The following is a 23,013-nucleotide window of genomic DNA, read 5'->3' as shown; positions in this document are numbered from 1 at the left end:
TCAGGATACCTTGCGATATCTTGATCCAGTCATTTGCTCTCTTCCATATTCAGATTTACTTTAACAAGTTGTGATTATGCGAATTGTGTGTTAGGAGCAGCAACACACTGCAGTGTTCTGTTTTGACTTTTTAATTCAGTTTGTATTAATTTGCATGATGCTTATAGATACCACAGGACGACTTTATTTTCGTTTTTCACTGTATGAAAGTTACTCAAGGATTTTCTATGCTGGTCCAGATGTAGAATTTGAAAGTATAACATGAGCAGCATATATGGACACAAGTCAAGTACACACTGTTATATGGTTTCACCTTGTTATGAATGCTACTTGTCTCGCAGATTGAATCATTATTTATCTGATATCAACATTACTTCCATTACTGTGTCTATAAGATGGTCCCACCATAGCTGCTTTCACGCGAGTAAATCAATAAATTCAAAACAGCCCTATTTTCAGTGCTTTCCATTGAATTGCATCCCAAATTGAAACTACATTATTATTCCATGTCTGAGTCGAGTGTTTTCCATTAGCAGGAAAGGTCCATTTCTGAGTGTGGAGCTGCGTGAAGCCACTGCAAAAAACTGAGCGTGACGATGAAAGTGCCCACCTGCGTTGGTATCATTGTGTCCAGAATGCTCCTCATAGTTTCGATGGTTTCTGGTGGAGAAGTGGTGCTCTGGTTTTCTCCGCCACTGTGGCTGGGCGTGCTGTACTGGCTGGGAGTCGGCTGCTGATCTGACTCACTCCCAAAAGTCACGAGTGCATTCCCTGAACCACGAAACACAGCAGGAAACAAAACAAAACAAAACATATATTGTTACAATACTTCAGCATCACCAACTTGATATACTTTCACTGAATGACATTCATGTGTTATTCAGTCTGGAGAGAGGCCCCCGGTTCTGAATTGTACATTTTCTATAAGTGTCTGCGGTGCATTTGGTCAGCAGAGGAAGCAGAGGAAAAAAAAACAAAAAAACAGAAAATGATCAGTATTCTCTTCAAGTATCCAAACTGCACCTGCCTCCCCACATCGACCTCATTAGCTCTTAGACCATTTGCACTGGCCAAATAATTCTGAGACCTCTCTGTATCTTTTCCAGGCTGGGGGCCCGAGGAAAGACTGGCCAGAGATTCACCGTCGCTACACACACACACCAAGCAAACATAATCACTATGTACAGCAGGCGTGACAGCCACACACTGACAGAGGTCAGTAATAAGAACATTAATTATTCACACTCCAGACCAGAGGTCAGGAGAGACACAAGAGGAGAAATGTTTCGGTGAGAATTAGTATGGAAACAAGGAAGCACAGCGGAGAATGAGGAGGGCACAGTTGAATAGCAGGACGCCAGAATGTGGGACGAAACATGTCCGTCGTGAGTGACAGCGGTTTGAGGTGACTTTGTGAATAGTGTCGGTCGCGTGTCAGAAACCCGCTACAGTAACTATGGGAAAGCATGCTGACAAGTGGCAGGAAGTTCATGTTTGTGAGAGAAAATCTTTGTTAATTGTACGGTCAGGCAAGGCCTCAAAAAATAAATTAATACATTTCAACAGTTTTCATCCAGTGTCAGTGGGTCCATTTTCATTTTTCTCTTTATTTACCACAAATACTCATCAAAAATGATCATTGAAGTATTTGTACCTCAAACCTCACCTTTTCTCTTTTGGTAAAACAGTCTTGAATGATTCAAATCTCTTGCTGATGAAATATAATGACACATGTACAAAATTTAGTTTGAAATGTAAAAAGGACACAGGAACTTACTTCCACTTAATGTGGACCTGTCCTCTAATTGCATCATTCTGGTCTTTGGTTGTTCAGGAAATTGAAAGATCTTTCGGGATTAAAGTGCCACTGGATCCCAAATTGTGTATTCTTGATGTAAATAATTGTGTGCCGGAATCAACTCTTGACACTGTTGCCATAGGAAAGACTGCATAATGCACTGGATGGAACCCTGGACACCTTCGTAAATGACTGGTCTCCCCTTAAAGACTATTTTGGACGTGAATGGCAGACAATAACATGTATTAATATGGACTGCAAGCAAGGTGTGAACAATTACTGGAACCCCCCCCCCCCCCCCCCTCATGAATATGGTCTGTGGTCTGATGATGCTTAAACTGCAAAAAGTGTTAATTAATAACAAGCAAAAACAAAACAAATACAACAAATAATAGATAATTGATGTATTTTAAGCAAAAAGAAATAAATAAATAATAAATAAATTATTATAATAATAATAAATTAGGCTAAATGACCTTGTCTTATTAATATTGTCAATGTGAGCACAATTTATTATTATTTTTTATTATTATTATTATTGTTAATTGTTTGCTTTTTCTGTGGGTTTTTTTTTTTTTATTTAATTTTTTTTTTTTTTTACTGTGTTGGTGTTGCTGTTTTGTTCTTTCTTTGTTTACTGTCAAGAAGAAAAACGGAAAAATGAAAATAAAGAGTTAAAAAAAAAAAATCTCTTGCTGTACTTGATGGCGTTTCCTAAAGCAGCATCCACTTCTATGGGAATAGATTGGTCCTATCCGGTTGGAATTACCATTAGATTGAAGGAGGTGGTTTAATCTTCTTTATAATCCGATCAGAGTCCATGTAAAATGCACATCAGATTACATCCCATTGGCAAAGCCCGTCCGGTCGAAAACACTTGAAAAACCTCGATGGACGGACATTTTGTTCTTGCAGTTTTAAAAGACTTGGGAGTTCAATTAGTTGAGCCTACAAATCAGCCTTCAATACTTCCGCCCATCCAATTAAAGTAGGAGGAAGAATCATGTGAAAAATGTCCAACTAAGCAGGCCAAAGCATTGTGGGAGTGGTTCGGCTCGCAGGGTGTTGTCGAGGTCTTTGTGGAGTTTGCCTGTTCTCCCTGTGTGTACACGGGTTTCCGTGCATGCATACACAGTACTGTATTTATTTCCACCCTTTTCAGTCAATTTTGAGAACGACTGTTTAGCCTGAGATCAGATTGTTGCTTCTGTTTTTGTATTTAGACTTTTACCAGAAAAGCAACTCGGTTGTTAAAATGTTCTCGCTGAACAAAATGTACAAGTCTCATAAAGCTTTGCCTCCACAGGGTTATTTCCAGCCGTGTCTCACAACATAAATATGCACCACTGCTCTTTTCTGTCGACTTTACCACGGTGAGGCTCCAGCAGCATCTCGTCTCTGCAGAACATAGCGGGGCAATGTTCTTCAAAATAGCCAAATTACTCATGAAAGATTTGAAAGAAATGTTGGTGATAAAACCAAAACAGCGGTGCCGAGAACAATCCCAGCCATCTTTAGTCTCTTTGGATCATGTGTTTATATATTTGTTTTTAATAGTGTTTGATGTTTTAACATTAAGATCGTGATCAAACTTGTTCTACTGTCTTACTATACATATGGAAATACAAATGGGAAATATGACATTATCTTGGCTGATCAAACAGTTTCTCTATGTTATCCGGTATTAGATGTTTTTTTTTTTTTTTTGCCTTGCTTGAGCCATAAAAACAAATAAAAACCCCCACAAATGACACAAAATTGTACTCATTGTTAATGAAAATAGCAACATTATGAATGATTTATATTGTTCCCTTATAAAGGATTCTGAGTGGATAGAGTGACCACTGGTAGACGTTTCCCCACAATACTGTGAGTAAGAAAAGGCAATAAACAGGAGAACATATGAGCCATCTGCTATCCAGAGAATTATTTATCTTGTTTCCGTTGCAGTGTTTGCTTTCGTCTTTTGTCTCACCATGTTTCATCTGAGACTTCCAGCTAACTTGATGATTGAATTTAATATTCACATCATGTGTATAACTCCCTCTATCTATTTTTAGATTAATCTAAAGATTGAACCAAACATTTTGAGAGTACATTTTATTGTTATGTATGTTTTTTCTTCTTCTTCTGTTGAAATTGTGGTGTTCTAATCCCAATCCATATTTATTTTTTTTTCAAATGATACCAAATTCAAAAGCCACCACTGTCCCACCATAAAATATCTTATAAAAGCTTTTACTTATGGAGAAAGGTACCAACCAGACATTCTCATCCACGGCTGCCAGGCTTGTTCAATACTCCCCTTATTAACAATGGAGGTCAGACATGTGTTGTGCTTCTCTTTTCTTTTTTCTTTTTTTTTGGTTTCAATTATGGTCGAATTGTACCTCTTTTACTCAAGAATACTCTCACCCTGTTGGAACCAAAAACAGCTGCCAGGAAAACTGTGAAAAAGTGCAGTGAGTTGGAGCTTCTGTTCCTTTTACCCAATATAACTCCAACTTTCATTATCTGGTACTTTGTGTCCTGGATGGAATGAATCTAAGTCATGGTACAAATATCTGTGAACGGACGTTCACACTAAGGAAGTCCTGTGATGTGCCACTGTTTTTCTTTATTTTTCTCCTTGCTAGTAATTTGGTTTTTAATCGCAAAGAGTGTAACAGCCACGGTTATGAGAAGGACTCATCCCAAATCCTGTCAGCAGTACAGAGATGCCAGTTTATAATAACAAAAGTTGTTGATGTTTATTAATGGTAAGCTAAGCTTTATTTTCCCACCGTAAATCTGAAGAGTGATTTTTTGACTTGCTGATATTGTGTAGGCATATATGCATGTGGGGATATGGATTTTCAGAGGTCTCAGTGCTGCATGAATACACGTTCTGGTGAAATAAAAATGAAATAAGGGTCAAAGAAAGTTGTTCTGACTTAGAATCATAAATATTTTCCAATGACTAAAAATGTGAAAGTCCATCTTGTTTAGGAAGGATATAAATATAATAAATATCACAAGGCTGCTTACTTATCATTGATGTAGAAATGTCCTCTGAACTCCCGGGAGGAATTACCAAGAAAACAGCATGAAGAGGATATTAATGATGAGAAAAGACTGCCTGCGCAAGTGATAAAGTGCAAGACAGAGCCAGTACACTGTTGATTCTCCAAAAAGCGAAAAAAAAAAGATCTCTGATTTCAATATTTCTCATTCCTCTGGTGTTGATGCATGCTGGGAAACATCTGTTCTGCTGAAACCCAGCAGCTACTGTATGTGCCGTCCCTCCCTCTGCCATGGAGCTCCCTTTACCGTCCTTATCAACGTCTGCTTGAATATGCCCCTGATACAGCTTATCTCTGCAAATGACTGCGATTAAAGATTAGGAGACTTCATTTTATAATTGGACATTTCAAAGCTTTTACCTGCCTGCAGAGAGGACATTAACTATAGAAACCTCAAACAAGTCACCAGGGTGTCCGTGAGCCCGTGTTTGGTTTAGCTCTGCAGTTCTGAACTTTAGATTTTCAGTTACTTGTTTAATAGCCTGAAAAAACCTTTTTTTCCAGTCTCACATTTGGCACCATTCCAACAGGTTTCTTTAAAGTTGTATTTCCTACCTTGTTAATCAACACATAATGAGAGAAACAAAAATACATCAACTCTGAGTCATAAAAGGATGATGGAGATACAGTATGTTATATAAGCTCATGTTTTTAGCGTATTTAGACTTAACTGTGTTTTCAAATATTTTAGGAGATTTAATGCTTTAGATTTAGTTTTTCTTCTGTGGGCGTAACTGTAGCAGAATATTATGGTTTCCTCCAGGATTAATGAACTGTCCGTCCCCAGATTTCTTCAAAACCAGAAAGTTTGTATCATCAGTGAGAATTACTTTCCAAGTTTTCATCTGTTCCTCAAGGAGATTTGGTGCTTCGCAACTCTTGCCTGAAAATAGTCCCAATTCCAGTGTCATTTCTGGGCCTTTGTGTGCAGAGTTTGTATGTTCATCCTCAGCTTGCAAGGAATTTCTTCCCACACCCTAAAAGCATAGATTTAAAGGTTAAATGGTGCCTTTAAAATTGACTATAGGTGTAAACTTGAGTGTGTGTGACTGCCTGCCGAATAAAGACATATTGAAGACGGAGGGATGGTTGTTTTGTCTTTTTTTTTTTTTTTTTATCTCAAGTCCATTTGTCTTTCTCTTGATTTTGGAGAGTCAGAAGTGTGATGCCGCATTTTCAACTTTTCCCGAATCTGCATCACAATAGAATATTTTAATTAAGCCTCTATGCTCTGCTCTTTCCACTTCCATGCAGTAGGGCTTTGCAGGATCTCAGCTCTGCATTACCAACAAGGCCAAAATAAGGTAGCAGCTGAAAATAACCCATCAATCAAACCTGGAACACGCAGCATCTAGATTAAAAACAAAAAAATCATATAAATTCTCTGTACTGTATGTTCGATGAGGCCTTTAGCACAACTCTTCATCGGCATTCAAACAGCATGGACAAATAATCCGTCTTTGTGAACCTGATGCCCATTCAATGGACACAAAGCAGCACGCGGTGACGACGACACTCACTGAGACAGACGTTGTCAGTGAAAAATCCCAGGAAATGGTCACACTCGTCTCTCTGGCTCCCGCTGGCTGAACACGAGCACCACGGGGCCACGCTGGACGTGGAGTTGTCCACATAGTTGGGAGTTATCGTACTTCCTGTGGAGATACGGCAGCGGGCTTCAATCAGTATTAAATATTCATTTGCCTTTGAGTTTTTTTTTTTTTTTTTCCTGAAACATTAATGGACACTGCATTTCCTATCTGCACTGACCTTATGTAAAGCAATGATAATATTCTGGTATTTCAGGATGGACTGACTGGACACTGGCTCGCATGAGGTAATAGACAGATGCTGAAAATACCACAATCTTCTCTTTTTTAGGTCACAAAAGTCTTTGGCTCAGAGATTTTCTTTCCTGTGGCTGTTGTTGGTTTTTTTTTTTCTTCCGACATAGTGGAGGTGGGATTTCAAGTGCTTTAATAAATACAAGACAGGAATGAAAATGCCAAGTGTGTGTTTGTGCTGAGGGGCACCATTTGAGGTTCTTGAAATGCATTAGGTTAGCTCCTCTTTCCAATGTGCGGAGGAGAAGTGGCTGTTCTTTTTCTTTTACGGACTGTTATAAAACAGATTAAACCCCACAATGGATAAAGAGTCTGTGGTTTTTTGTTTTTTTTTCCTTTCTCTCTGTAATTTGAGGTGTTTTTTGCTTTTTGTTCCTTGCACAATCCTGAACTTTGCTTTTTGGTTTTGAATAAGAAGTTTCATTTCATTCTCCCACTCGCTCTTAACAAGTTTTGTATTTATTCAATTCCCTCCGAGGTAATGTTCCCTCATTCGCTGCCATTTATTCTGTCCGAGCTTCACTCACAGGCGCTCTCTTTCCTCCTCCACCTGTTTTATTTATTTATTTATTTTTTTCATCTCACTGTCTAAACGTGTTTTCTCTCTCTGCGGTACGTCTCAGGTGGGCACCTACCTATAAGCCCTGTGTAGGCGAGGAGGCAGGCTCCGTAGTTTCCTTGCTTGCAGCCGCTGGCAGATGTTTTGGAGGGTTCACAGTCGTACTGGAACTGTGCCAGGCGGGACCTGCAAAAACACAAAACTGACACCAGTAAGCAAACACGTCACACGCGTATCACTATTATTTAAAATAGATTAATTATTTCCTAATGATTTAATTAAGAGTTTGCGAAAGTGACACAAAGAAAAATTGTTGGCCATTGTGAAGACTGAAAGCACTGGACTGTAATGTGAATGTGATAGAAAGAGTAATATATTTCATCCCCCAAACCTGGGATCATTAGTAAAGCCCTCTGAGTGTAATGGGGCTTTGGAAAAATAATGGCCATGACCAGAGATAGCAATGAGCGATAACTCTGATCCATCTGGCTCTTTATCTGTGCTAAATATTTAATGTGTTATTCCAACAGGCTCTCTGGGGTGTTCTAACCAATGGTGGTAGAAAGCTTTAGGGTAAAGCAGCGGGCCATTTTGTTGATTGAGTGGCTGTTTATTTGGTTTCAAGATGCTATAATATTGAACAGCACCGACCCCCCAAAAAATGTACGGTGGGTTCATGTCAAATCTGTGTCTGAGGATTTCTGGAAAAACGTGGGAAGGGTCAAACATTAGATCTGCAGTGAGAAAGCATGTGGATCATTAAAAACTAAATACACTGAGTGATGTAATTGAATCATTGCAAAAATGTCACTGTATCCACAGGAGATTGCTGAGATTAATTTTGCTGCGTTTTAACCTGCACACGTAGTCAGCATTGCAGATCCTCATCTGCGTGACGCAGCTCGGCTTTTCCACGCTTTCGTACGAGCAGCTGGGAACGATGGTCTGCCTCCGACGCTCTGCGCACGCCGTGTCGGTGCAGGGGCAGAAGAGCAGCTCGTGCGTGTAGTCGGCTGGAACCCGGTCAAAGAACCTGCGCAGGGCCCTGTTGCATTTGGGCCGGTTGCACAGGCCGGACTTGGCAGTGAGTTTGATACAAGCTGAGACATATTCTGTGCGGAGCTTCTGGCACAGGTCGTCCACATTGCAAGCCTTGGCTGCATCCAGGCAGCGATTCACAGTTGTCATGCCAACGTCAGAGTCTGTGGAAGGAAGGAAGGTCAAAGACAAGATATTATGAGAAAAGTAAAGACAGATTGGATGGAAAAGTTTTTAACGAGTGGTTTGTATACCTCAACTGTGCTGAGATCTAATCTCTTTGGATGGAAACATGTTAACGCACAAGGAGACTCTAGATTTGAAGATCAGCTTTCAACAGGTCTCCATTTTGTTTTCTAAACGCAGAATTTCTTGAAATCGAACATGAGAAATGAGCTTTCTTCAGGGCAATGATTCTTTCACTATTTCTTTTCTGTCAAGGTTGCAGCTCCAGTGGGTGCATGCAGGGGCTCAACAGCCCCGAACATCTGATGCGCCCTCTTAAACATTCATTGCCTTTAAGCTCAGTTTGTCAAGTTGCCTCCCATTATTGTATCACACAAAAAGAAATAACACCCAGAGTAGAATGATCATGTGCCATTCTTACTTAAGATTTATTAATATTTAAGATATTTCATTATTTTTTTACACTGAATGGAAACTGAAATAATTGCTACCATAACTCGGAATGCTAAAGTAGTTTTATTCTGGTTTTTAATTTTACTCAACAACTTGTTAACTGAAGAACATGTACAGAACAGCCTGGAATCAAACTGCTGATAATCTGGCTGTGATGACTTACTTACTTTCTTCTCCAAAATATGCTTGTGTGTTCATCCAATGAAAACCCTTGAAATATATGTGAGACAGCTGCAACCCGTGTTAATTAGCAATAAGAAATAAACTAGTTTGGATGTTTGGATACGTGTTGCCTGGGCAGCTGTTTTCATGAAACATATTTCTACTTTTATAACAAATGCCATGGACACAGTGTGGATTATGGCTTTGCAAAGATTTGTGAACTAGAATTGAACAGAAAAGCTTGTTTTTTTTTAAACACTTCATACAAAATTATAACTTAGTCAAACAATTATTTAAACTTTACTTCTGTCACATTTTTCAGGTTGAAAAGTACAATTTCAAATGCTTCACAAATGATGGAAATGTTCTAATAGAACTAAATGAGTGTGGACCATAAAATAGTCAATACAAGTGAAGAATGGAAAACAAACAAAAGGTCTCCCAAGAATGATTATTAAATGCTATGGAAATACAACTTGACTAAGATATCTTTCTTGAAACAAAATGGACAAATCAATTGATCTTTCGTCATATATTACTGTTCAGGCAATAAAATGCAACTCAAAGTTCACAAGTGATTGATGCAGGGAAGCGAAAACTCAATACCGAGAGCTGTGCTTTTCCACCATATTTAAGAAAAGTTTAGACCAAGATCTGAATTTATTTCCTGCAGCCACTGCATCACAGCACTGGGCAGTTATCATTTTTATTTTATTTTTTCCCCCAATGGGAACCTCATACAAAACTCGGCTTGCTGTGCAGAGCTGAGTCTGTTGATAGTGATTGGTGGAGTGGCCAACTTAAAATTAGAAGCACAGCAGTTGAATCGCATGAATCATATACACTCGTTTTCATACGATCTATAGTTTTCTCATTGATTCTTTGAGAGCCTGTAAGTCTGAGCCTGTGCCTCCTCTGGCTGTACAGGTGTGGTGTCCTGCCTCCAACGTGCCCTGGACTCTCAGCATGTTTACTGAAGCGTTACGCGTATAGGAATGGATGAAACACGATATTGCACCATAGATGTGTGAAAACTGATCTGCTAACAGGACGTCTCATGTAACACACTATTGATTCAGTGAATATCGGGCATAGTGCACCCCAGATCACACAAACTACTGTGAGAAGTTCATGGTAATTCTTTGATATCACATGCATTGAGGTCGGACTAACACCATTGATGAATGCATCTCTTTTTTTTTAACTCATTTGAACACTCCTGTATAAAATGCCTGCAAAATGACAACTCAACCGACGAGCCTGAAGATGTCATTTTGTTAGTAAATCAGGCCATCTGCATATAAACTCATGCAAAAGTAATTTAACACAACTTTCATTTTTGGTAAAATATCTTAATTATCCATTCACACATTGGAATGATAACTTCAGCATCTTATAATAATCTTTGCCTCATTATTTCAATTAAAAAAATCTGAAGTTGTCAATAAAAATCGTTTCCATGTTTTGCATTCAGTAGATATTATTTGCTTTCCATGTATTATTTCAGTTTTTACTCCCATCTCAGCCTGTCCGCATGTCGAAATGTCCTTGTATCCGACAATAAACTCCAAATTGCTCCCAATGGATGGATTATGCACCTTGCATGGCAACAGCCTCCATTGGAGTATGAATGTGTGTGTGAATGGGTGAATGTGACTCACCATGTAAAGTGCTTTGGGACTGCTCAAGCAGTAAAAAAACACTATACAATTGAAATCCATGTATCATATTTACCATTGAAAAAATTGTTATAGTTGCATTATTTGTGATTTAAAAACCAGGGGCCTCATTTATAAAGGTTGTTTACACACAAAACGGGTCCTGAAGAGCCAAGCTGCAGTGATCCAGATGTTTCTTTAGTGGAACATGACTACTGAATCAGCAGCTCCATGTTCATATGTCAAACTTTCATCTTCAAGTGAAACAGAGCGGTGGATGGAACTGATTGATGATCGATTGTGACAAAATGTAACAATCAGTCCCATTGCTGAGTAAGCATATAAATTGCGCGGTGACAGCCGTGCATAAAGCTGCAGTGTGGATGCGCTGCACCATCACGCGCTCAGGACGCACTGTTGCACAGAGGTCACCCACTGCTCCCAACTCTCCAGTGACTGAAGACAAAACACAAAGTCCCTGTTCAAATATTTAGATTTATACATTTAATGAACAAATAAAACTGGACTTTATCGGTCTGCTGTGTCTCCATCAAATATGTCTCCTTCTCTCTCCGACACTCTGACACGCGCTGATGTCACAACCATGTTTTGGTGTCTCGCAGTGTGCTGGGGTGCTGCCCTCCATGATGTCACACTCCTCTGACCTCCATGATGTCACTCTCCCTGACCTCCATGATGTCACTCTCCTCTGACCTCCATGATGTCACTCTCCTCTGACCTCCATGATGTCACTCTCCTCTGACCCCCATGATGTCACTCTCCTCTGCCCTCCTTGATGTCACTCTCCCTGACCCCCATGATGTCACTCTCCTCTGACCTCCACCTTTCAAACCACTCCTCCACCTCTGCAGTCACAGATCTCTCTCTGACTCTGTCACTATTTCCAGCGGTGACGACACGCTGCCGATCACTTGTTTCTTTTATTAGTGATTCCACCACTGTGACACCAAATAAGATCATTTCCTGACCTCCACCTCTCTCAGGACTATTTCACACTCAATAAAATTATTTTTCCTCATCTTTCTTCAGGATGTAGTTTTAAATGCCATCGATCAACAGGCTGATTGAGATACAAAAATAATGACGAGACACTTTGCATTGACCATATATGGTAGAAAGTGGGCGTGTTGAGGGCAGGAGATGAACTGCGTAATGCACAGTTTTACTGATCCAAGTTTTTTTGGGCGAACGCCATTTTAGCTTTTGGACACACAACCATTTTTAATAGAAATCTTACACAACGTTTAAGATTGGTCAATAATTGTAATATCCCATCATTATTAGCCATGAGTGTGTGTGTGTGTGTGTGTGTGTGTGTGTGTATATATATATATATAAAATGTTGGCTCCTGGAGTTATCTGGAGATGGTCTGAAAAGTGGCTGGGAGGAGGCAGGAGGAGACATCTGCTTGTCTTGGGTGTGTTTTCAGGATGAATATGGTGGAGATTTGTTGACTTCTAAAGGTTAAATGGTAAGTGGGTGGGAAATGAATGGGGGTCATTGAACTTGCCAGCAGTAATGGAGGCCAAGCGGACGTAGTCGTAATCCCTCTGCACAGTCTCGTAGGGATAACTCTCCACCAAGTTGAGCCCTGAGAGAAACAGAATTATTCCATCGGGTGAATACAGAGGCTCACTGAAATGCAACAAAACACAAAGAATTTATTTGCATTTGGTCAAGCATGAACAGTACAGAAATATGAATGTTGATTTTATTGAAGTATCCAAAGCATCGGCACAGACCATGTATGATTGACTGGTGAAGGCTCCAGTAGATGCTCAGGCAATTCTTCTCTTTCTTCATTCCCCGTTTACACTGGCATCCATGCAAAGGGCTGGACAGCAGGGCGGACACTGCATTAGCGCACTGGCTCCGGGCCCCGGGGCCCAGCTTCATGCTGCCGTTGCCGGCCACACACTGACGCAAAGTCCTCAGACGTGGACTGCAATTGTCATCGCTCGAGCACGAGTCCCCGGCCACCAGGCAGTCTCTGCCAGCCAGTATGACCTCCAACAGAGCTGTGCGAGAAACACAAAGAACACAGATAAGGGGGGGCGTCTATAATGAGATTGAAAGGGGAAATTAAGGATTAAACAGATGCAACCTGAAACGTCAGATCAAATGTCATTAATGCCTTTCAATAGGCAGTAGGTGCCTTCCACTGCTCTGCTTCTTTAAAAGTTCAGATCCAAAGATTAATGAAATACTGATCAGACATGATGATGGGACTGTGTTCAGTCAGATATTCTCAGGGCGATCGCAATAAAGGAAGGTTCACTTTACGGTATTTCAGAACTGTGAGGGGAAAAAATTATAGTTCGAACAAAGGATGAGGAAAAGAAAGCAAGAAGTGGCCACTAATTTGCGTGTTTTTATGACCTTCAGGTGTAAATTTAAAAAAGCCTTTCCTTTGCAGCCATGCGAGTTTCTAATCATGAATTTCACTGCAGCCTCTATCTTTTGTGCCTAATCTGATTTAATCAGTGATCTATTTCAAATAAAACTCTTTTTGAGATTTGAAGGAACCTCACAATCTAAAGCCTGCAAACACAACGTGCAGCTGTACAATATTGCTGGATGCTGGAAAACAATTTAGCTTCCTGCATCACACAAGCAAGTATTCATGAATGTGTCAACTTTGAGTCATGCTCATAGTTGCTCTCTGGGGCATTAAAACAAATCTGCTTGCTGACTCTGTTTAGGGTGTAAAGACATGATTCACATTATAAAGTAAAATTGATTGATATTTGAATGCGAGAGATCAAAATTAGGTTATTTCTTCTTTTAGAGTTGGCTTATGTCCCTTCATTATGTCGTTACAGTAAAGAAATGTGTTGAGTAGAAAGTGGAAACTTGAATATTTACTTGCTATAGGTTTTTGTATGAAGGCAAAGCTCCTCATCAACAAATCTGCTTAAATCACCCTTGATAAGCTATGTCCAGTTCATAACCTTTTCACGGCGTCAGCATGTATCTGGTTGTCATGATGTCATAATGTCATAATGTCATGATGCTGTGGCTAAAATGTTGTGCCCCCACCTCGATGTGGCATTCAGTGTGTCACGAGACCTTGATTACCATCTTGCCCCACCAAGTATTTACATATAGGAACATCGCTGGACCAGGCCAATCACATGATGGGGAACAAGGAAAGGTAAGGTAAGGTAAGGTAAGGTAAGGTAAGGTAAGGTAAGGTAAGGTAAGGTAAGGTAAGGTAAGGTAAGGTAAGGTAAGGTAAAGAGACAAAAGAGCTAAACTGCACAAGTACATCTATGCACTCAGAGTATGAGACAGCATATTCCTCTGAAAAAAAGAAAATATTTCCACGGTTCAATAAACTGGTGTGCTCTGTTTGCACAACCACAAATGAAAGAATATCATGAGAGATATCGTCTATCTTAGCAGTAGAATATTAGGTACCACTCCTCATCACAAAGTCAAAGAATTTCATACATTTTTTTTTTTTTAGCCGTATTCAACAGACAACATGCATAGGGGTCTATTCAATGCTGTGGAAAGGAATGTGCAGGTATAGAACTTGCTCCTTTATTGAGTAAGGAATGACTTCAAGGCTGAAGATATGAAATAATGTATTTTCTTTTCATTCTGAATGCATATGGATTTTTTCTTTTCAGTGACCGTGTGAAACCCAGAGAGCAGTAGAAGCTGATTCATCCTCCATAAGAACAAGAAGAAAGTTTGGCATTGTGGGGTCCTGGCGAACAAAATTACGTCATTTCCTTCAGCCTGAAAGACAAAATTGGTTCGGCCGTGCCGAACCGTCCTGGATGAACTACGTTGGTGCCGCGCTGCTGAAACTTTGGCACTGCTGTGTGCTGCGCATACGTATTCCAACTCACTATTAATAATCAGTCATATTTGAATCCTATTTAGCTTGTTACCTCGCTACTGTGTGAGCCACGCAGCTCTTTCACACGTCGGAGGGTGGACTTACGTAATGCACCTGAACGCATCACTCAAAGCGAACAGCTGCTGCTGTTAAAACCAGACCAACATGGCCGCTCCGACAAAAACTCTCTTTTATTACTGAAATGGTTCAGAGAAATATATTCCTGACAGCACAGGAGGTGATAAATAAACTGTGCTGTTGAAAAGTTAAAACTTCGCTTCATACATAATGCGTTAAATTAAATTAATTGATTTGAAATGTTTAACTCGTTACATTTTTTTGAAATGTATTTAGCACAGTTTTGTTTTTTTTGTTTTTTTGCTCCCTTCCCAGAGCCTCATGAGCAGCATGTCTGGGCACAAAACAGCAGATTGCCATGTTGGCTGACCAGTAGCCACCAAACTGCTAAAGCTGGAGGAAATACTTGCAGGTAAAATATAAATTTCTCATCTTTCTCTCTTTCCATGCGTGTGTATGCACGAGTGGGTTCCCGGAATCCATCACAGGCTTCAGTCTTCAGTAGTAAAAACAATGCGATTCATCACAATCATTTTTTTAAACAATATTTTCAATACTTTTTTATAAACTTTTTTTGTACAAACGACTATTCAAACATAAACAAATATATAAACAAAACAAACACCAATTACACAAAGAGTTAAAATAAGATGCTGAACACACAGCAACACATCTTAAAAGACACTGTTGCTCAAGAAAATCCAATAATTGTTCTAATACACATTAAAATTCCTCTGCTCTACCGCTGACGATGTGAGTGAGTTTCTCCAGCACAATACAAGATGCCATCTCTTTCACCCATATACTTATTGGAGTTATATCCATTTTTCTCCAAATTGAAGCGACCATCCTCCTGGCCTGCAGGAGTCCGAAGTTAATCATAGTCGATTGTTTTGAATTGACCTTAAGGTTTTCTGGATATATACCTAAATTACACTGTTTGGCTTTGAGAGACACTTTCAACTTATCAGTTTCAGAAATTGTGTGAACCACTGTTTTCCAAAACCCTTAAGCACAGTGAAGCAGAGTCCCTTTTTCTTGGAGACACTTAATGCAGGTGTCTGGAATGTCCAGCGGTTCAATTTTACCGATGTGATCTAAGTTCTGCCATTAACCACTTATGTTGTAATAGCTTCGTTCTAGTATTAATGGTTTGTTTCTGGGCTCTTACACATGCTGTTTCCCGTTCACAATTTGATACGTTCTCTTGCATATCTACACTCCATGCTTCATATCAGTCAGTTGTGGATTCTTTATCATTACACATCAAAGCTTCGCAAAACAAAAAAACCTGTCTCTGTCCTTTCAGATGTGAAATGGCATCTTCAATATGCGTCAGTGGTGGTTCGGCCATGACATCTTTATGCTTTGATGATATAAAATGTTAAAGCAGGAGATATTTAAAGAAATGTTTTTGTTTTTTTTTAGGTAGGAATACTGTACATCAGGCACAATTGTTCAAATATGAGGAGGCTGCCCCTGTCATAAAGATCTATTTTCCACACACCTTTATCTGTCCAGATTTTAAAGCCCCCATCTGCCTTTCTTGCCCTGAAATGCACATTACCCCAAATGGGGGCAAAATGGGAGATCGGTGGAGTGTCTTCAATATGTTTATGCACTTCATACCAAATGTCAACTGAATTTTTCAGGAAGGGATTCTTGGGCATTCTTTTCAGTTTCTTTAGGTCGGCTGAGTGGATATACATTTTTAAAGGGAGGTTTGAAACAAAACTTGGTTCTATATTTACTCATGCTGGGGGGGATTTCAGTGGAAAAGTAGAACATCATTTCACGTTTTTGAGCTGCCCAGTAATACCATTCCAGATTTGGTAAGCACAGCCCTTCCCTTTCATAGGGCAGGTAAAGTATCTTCAGTCTTAATCTGGGTTTTTTTTAGAATTCCATATGAATTTAGCTAGGATGCTAGAGAGTTTAGTCCCTTTAGCTCAGTTAGCTCAGTTAGCACTGCTTCTATGTCTGCCATGTTGCAATTAATGAGTTTGTTTTCTTAATCAATTGACAACACGAGTTCAATCGTGAAGAAAGACAAGTTTACTTTCTCAAGCGATATGATGTTATGGAGGGTTGTTTCCCCCCCCCCCGTCTTTACAATGACTCTGGGTTGAATTCAGCCTTCCAGCAATTTTTGTAGCACGTGAGAGAGGGAGACTCTGAGCTGCTGACTTGTGGTCATTGTCAGCAGGACTTGGTTTTCAATTTCCATTACCCTAACTCTGTGTAAGTGTATACAGTGTATAATGTATTTTGAACAAGTTGTTAAAAATACATTTACATTATTCATACAATTATTTCCATATTTATTTTCTGACATATTTACCCAATGAGAATATCTATAGCAGTATTCTTAAAAGAACTACTTGCTTGGTTGAATCTGCCTCTTCAGATTTGAGATTCTTTATTCAAGTTAAAAACTTTCTGGCAGTTTATTAGTCAGTGGAGACATGTGATTGATGACAAGGAAATGTTGCAGTGAAGTGACTCAGAAGTGATAATGAAGACTGTTCGGGCAAATATCCGTTTCCATCCTGCTGTGTACTCCCTATAAAAGCATACCAGCACGCATCAAACCCTCATGTTACATTTGGAAAAGTGGATATAGAATACAGATGGGTAGCAAAACAGTTTGGCTTTAGGACATTTGTGAGTGCTTTCTCAGAAATTGAATGTGTTGGGTACAAACCATGTGTTTAAATGTAAAATCTCTCAATTACAAAAAGGCTGGCCACAAACATTAAGTGCAAAATAGAAACAAACTGTCAAAGCAAATTCTGCACATGAAATAATTAGAAGCTCTTGTTAAAGAGAAATGTGCACCAGACTTCATGAGTAGAAAAATTTAAATTTTCTCCACATATATTTTTGGTTCGTCATTTAACTAAAATACTAGTGCAAATCAATGGTTTTGCCTTTTTTAATCAGATGCTTCTGAGGAGTGGTTCTGCTGTTATTCTGGGGAAATATTCCAAAGCATGTCATCCTCTTGTTCCTATTATTCAAACATAGTGAATTGATGCCACCTCTGCTGTTTGTCATATTGTGGTTTACCCCATCTGCTCAAATCCAAATTTTCCCATTTCACGCTGCTTTCATCGGCTTACATTGTTCGTATTTCTGAGGCGATATTGTTCCAAGGCGGCGTTTTTTGATCTCTAAAACACACACATGCCCACTCAGGAACAAGATAAGAAACAACACATTTACCATTCTGTCAGCGTTATGCTATCACTTACATCTGCCTCCAGAGTTGGATCTTTACTCAAACCCCTACAGGTGTATTGAGTCTCTCACGAATCTGGAGTTATGCAGACTCACTTCCGCTTCACACAGCACATGTCAGATAAGCGCATCCAACACAGACATGTGGATGCTGAGGGGGGAAAAGCAGTTCCAACCAAATGCCAACGTCCTGGATGGCCAGATGGTCAGTTCCAAATTCAAGGCCAAAATCCCAGGCCGTTCCTCTGCAGCTATGTGTGTCAGTTTGTGCTGCCTGGGCAGAAGCTGGAATAGACGCCATACATCACGAATGCAAATGAGTCACTTGATTTGACATTTCCAATAAGCCCGTCTCAGTGTACCAGTAGGTTTAGCCAATTAACCATGTCAGTAATCAATGTGTTCTGAGGCTCAGTTAAGTCCTCGGTTTCCCTGCCACATAAATCACAGACAGATTAGCTGATCAGTTACCCTTGTGCGCCGGCTTAATGGTCCACTTCAAGAGAGATAAAATGGAAAATGAAACTTAATGAAGTCGGCTGGAATGGTAGCTTCACTTCCGTGTACCTACAAAGCCGCCAGGCTGTGGGGTAGAAGCATCGATGCACTTGATGAGGATCTTTGTTTCACTGCTCTTAAAGTTTGTAAATAATAAATCATTATGGATGGATTAAAGCTAGAACATTAAAGTGACAATCATTCGGCACTGGTGTTAGGAAACATGATGCAAGTCAGTTAAATGGAAGAGCTAATCTCTCACATTCATTGCTCCCCTCTTATGTAAGCAAAAAAATAAATAAAAATTAAACAGTACTCTGGCAAACTGTTTTTGTTAGACATCTGCACCTTTATGAGCGTGTGGGAGAGAGGTGCAGACGCGCTTTGGTGATCATTTGGGTTTAAATGCTTTATATTGCAGTGCTCTGCAGGGTTGTTGTTGTTTTTGTTCAGGCTGATATTTGGAAAAAGGTTGAATTCTAAAATAATACAATAGAAATAACATCTTTTCCAACATTGTCTAAAACTGGTCAAAATAATAAAAGCTGCAAGACAGCACAACTTTGCCAAAAATTCTTAGACGTTCCCTCGTTACACACCGACTCACACACAGTCAACAATGTTCAGCTTATTTCCAACACAGATCATCTTCCTCACTGGGTCATTAGAGCGAACCTCGCTCTCAAGCTTTGATTCCTCCTGTTCCTTCCATTGCATGTCAACCTCACTGCCACCCAAAGCCTCTGAGACGCAGCATTTTAATTAATTTATTTTTTATTCTTGTCAATAACAACATCCTGGCTGATCTACCCCTGGTATGATCAGCAGGTTCAGTTTCATCATGTGCACCTGGTGTTGGACGCTGTTCAGTCTACTGATTACATCCTGCATATTTCTCTTGTTTTTTTCAGGCCTATTTCCAGGAAAAGAAAACTTGATTTAGACATGGACCAACATGTCGTTTTTCAAAAAAACACTACTTATAATGTGAATCTGTAATACATTTCTCCATTATAACAACACTCAGGTCTGTTTCCATCTGTTGGCACTGCTTCCTGTGTTGTCGTTGCCACGTGCCAGCACCAGCCATATGTGTGTTTCATCTGCAGGGTCTGACTCGACAGAGCAGCTGTGCTAATTTGGAAAGATGGCAAAGCAGTAACTTCATTAAATATTTAGATATCCAGACACGGCGTCATGGTTATTCACAATCTACAGGTAGAGTGTCAGTGAGAATGTGTTGCCACTTACAGTCATGTTAATGTGAACAATCTATCTGCTAAAATCTTTCGATGACACCATCTGTAACAAGAAACTTGGAAAAAAAAAGATAATCAAAACTAATTTAAAAGAAGTTTAAAAAAATATTCTTATTGTTTAGACCAGCATAAACTGTTGCACCTGTTTCCTTCCGATACCAGCTCAATTTAATAGGAGTCATTTGTCAAAAACAACTTTGTCCAAGGCTATTAAAGACACAAGCATTGACATTTTCTAAGTATATTCCCGAATTCTGAGTCAGCAGTGACATTATTTGTTTCTAAAACAATGCAACCTCCACACTGCAGGTCAATTTCTTGCTGAGATCTGATTTCTTTGCATGATGGTTCATGCTACATTTTAACCTCCGTCTGACTGCAGTATGAATGTTATCCGACCACAAAGCGACCCGCAGGCACACAAGAAGGTGTGACATCACGCTGAAGACGCTGATTAAGTAAACATGAATGGAGATTCCAAGATTAATCCCGTCACCTGCGTCTACCGTGTTCATTTCCTCCATGTGTTTCCTCACACATTTCGGCGGGGCCGCCTCCTCCTCAGTCTAAGGCCACGTTTACACCTACCTGGGTTTTTTCAGAAACGAACACTTCCCCCTCTACCTTAAAAAAAAAAAAAAAAAAAAAAATCTTAATTTACACGGACCAGCATATACAGCTGGTTCAAAGCTGTTATGAACATGCTACACCTGTAGGGGGCAGTGTGGCGAGAAGCATGAAGCCATGATAGCCAATCAGAATCCTTGAAAAAACACCACGTCATGAATTGTGACATAAAAAATACCCCAATTCCGGGCCTTGAGGTCTGGTGTCCTCCAAGTTTTAAGTTTCTCCCAGTTGCAACACACCTGTTCGCAATAAGGACCTCGTTACTTGGCGTTTTTACAAGCTTGATGATGACGTCAACATCAGATTGAGGTGTGCTGAAGCTGGGAGAGAGCTAAGACGTGCAGGACACCGGCCCTCGAGGCCTGGAATTGGGGAACCTTCGTCCACATGATAGTGGTATAGATGCGACTTGACCGTTCAGACAGTGGTCACATTGAAAAGACATCAGATGAAGATCTGATTTGGTGCCACGTATGATCAGGACTGGGTCTGGTGTGCAAAAATCTGAATTGCAAAGTTCACACTGTCACAAGACAGATCAGATATGGTGACCTCTGAGCAGAAGATCAGAAGTGGATCACAGTTGCCTGCAGTGTGAACGTGGCCATATTGATGATCACAAATGTGCCTTTCTTCATCAAGCTGACAAAAAAGGCTCACCAACCACCAGCTGACTGGAGCCACACAGACAACATGTAATGAAGTCCAAAATCACAGCAGCAATGGCTGTCGACTGCAGGACCATAACTTTAATATAAGATCTGACCTGACCCATAATTCTATAAGCACTTGGAGCTACGTCTTGGGCAGTGATGACAATTTCTTATTTTACTAATTTGAACACCTATCAATTCAGGTATGCAGAAAAGGAGAACTTCCACTTTTGATTAACAATTACTTCTTTTTTTATATAATTTATCAATAATTTTCATCGTAAAAAATAAATCAATGAATTCAGAAGATGTTTTCTTTTATCTCTGAGATCTTCTTGTTTTTATGTTAAAAAAAATAAAACTTTAAAATCTTGCCAAGACATAATGTCAAAACTAACATATGGGACAATCCAGTGGTAAAACAGGCATTTCATTGTCACTAAACAGGTTGTATGACGTGAACTGAACAGACAAACCATCAAAGACCCAGGGTACGTCCAGAATGTCTCTCCTTTCTCCTTATATATCGACTTTATCTTAACCCCTGGATGACGTCACGGCATTAAGGAAAGGTGTTAGAAGGCTTCCTAAAGGAGTTAGTGAAAGGTGATCATGTTAGTGTGGTAGTCGGGACTTTCACTGAGTGACGTCATAATAATGCGACGGCGGCGCAAGTTAGTGACGTCTGCAGTGGTGAGGGAAAGAACTACACGTTTCCGAAAATGGACATTAAAAAGCACATTTGGGTTTTAGATGATTTAAAGTTGTTCAATGCAGATTATTGCTTTGGTAACTTACATGATCCTTTTTCTGACATTGTGAGTTTCACGCTTGGATGAGCGTTGAGAGAAACTCAGATAAAGGAAGCATCAGCGTTTCCTAGGCTAAAGGAGGCTCTAAAGGAAGCAACGAGCCTCCTTCCCTTTGCTTATCGAGAATTCAGACAGTCCTTATCATGGCCGCAACACAAAACACTTCCAGGGTAAAGGAGAAGTCGATAGATGAGGAGTTAGGAGGGACATTTCGGACTTAGTCCCAGACTGAGCTTTTAAATACACACCAGGAGGAGGAGCTCGACAAGACACAGGTGAAAACGACTGACGGGATAATGGGAGCGGGAGCACACGAGACACGGGGTGATTGGAGAGGGCACATGGAACCATGCCATACCTACATTGTAAAGACCGACATAAATCCATACAATATGAAGCTTCAAATCGTCAACGCCAGATAACAAAAGCATATAACAATGAGAAAGAGACAGAAAACATAAGAAACCATGATAGACACATGGAAAACTCCTGACCCCAGAACAAAAACCTACAGCTATGATAATGTATTTGTCAAGTAGAGTTCATTGTAATATTGATTGTATATTTGCTTTGGAGCTGTCCATGGAGGACGAAGACTCTTCTGTAATAAAAGCATCCTTCATTAGCATCACAAGAATGAAAATATTCCACTCAGGAAGAAAATGATGTTACGAGGTGAGCATGAAAACAGTTTATGCTCTACCTATTGCTTGACTGTGATGCAAGCAGTGTAATTTTACTCACTGCAACAACAAATCCAACATCCTGATGTCACAGTCTTTTGTGACATTATTGTGTCAGGCACTATATGATGACTGAAACCTTTCAATAAAGTTGAACCTCTTCTTTACGTCCACATTCCGGTTCTGTTTCCTTTAACTGGACCACGGAAAATTTCCCCAAACTTTCACAAACTATCACATTTTTTATTTTGGCTTCGAAGCTCCACCTTCCAACTAACACTTTTCTTGTTCATAAGACTGTTGAAGTCTTTAATATATGTCATGCCATCTGTTCAGAATGTGCCTTTAATGGAGTGCTTGGTATAATCGTTTCAAATATTCACTTGATTCAAAAGACAGAGTTCAAGAGAAGAAAAGCACTCCGGATAATATGTGGGTTTTAGCTTTTTAAGCTATTCATCAAAAGTCATTAAAATGTAAAAGGTTCAAGGAAGCACATTTTAATAAAGATCCAAATGGATATTATAT

General features: G+C 39.8%; 1 protein-coding gene across 1 annotated transcript in view; it reads right to left on the bottom strand.

The window, feature by feature from the left end:
* Positions 1 to 23,013, bottom strand: part of gfra4b (GDNF family receptor alpha 4b) — a 63,131-nt gene that overhangs the window by 1,723 nt on the left and 38,395 nt on the right. The window contains exons 2-7 of the mRNA XM_080502336.1: positions 12,525 to 12,800; positions 12,293 to 12,373; positions 8,120 to 8,465; positions 7,340 to 7,449; positions 6,381 to 6,515; positions 611 to 771 (exon numbers count right to left, since the gene is read on the bottom strand). Coding sequence (XP_080358462.1) covers positions 611 to 771; positions 6,381 to 6,515; positions 7,340 to 7,449; positions 8,120 to 8,465; positions 12,293 to 12,373; positions 12,525 to 12,800 — 1,109 coding nt within the window. The remainder of the gene's footprint in view (positions 1 to 610; positions 772 to 6,380; positions 6,516 to 7,339; positions 7,450 to 8,119; positions 8,466 to 12,292; positions 12,374 to 12,524; positions 12,801 to 23,013) is intronic.

This window comes from Blennius ocellaris (genome assembly GCF_963422515.1).
Source record: "Blennius ocellaris genome assembly, chromosome: 9".
Classification (NCBI taxonomy): domain Eukaryota; kingdom Metazoa; phylum Chordata; class Actinopteri; order Blenniiformes; family Blenniidae; genus Blennius; species Blennius ocellaris.
The sequence above is the reverse complement of the archived record's forward strand: the minus strand, read 5'-3'. Positions and strand labels throughout refer to the sequence as shown.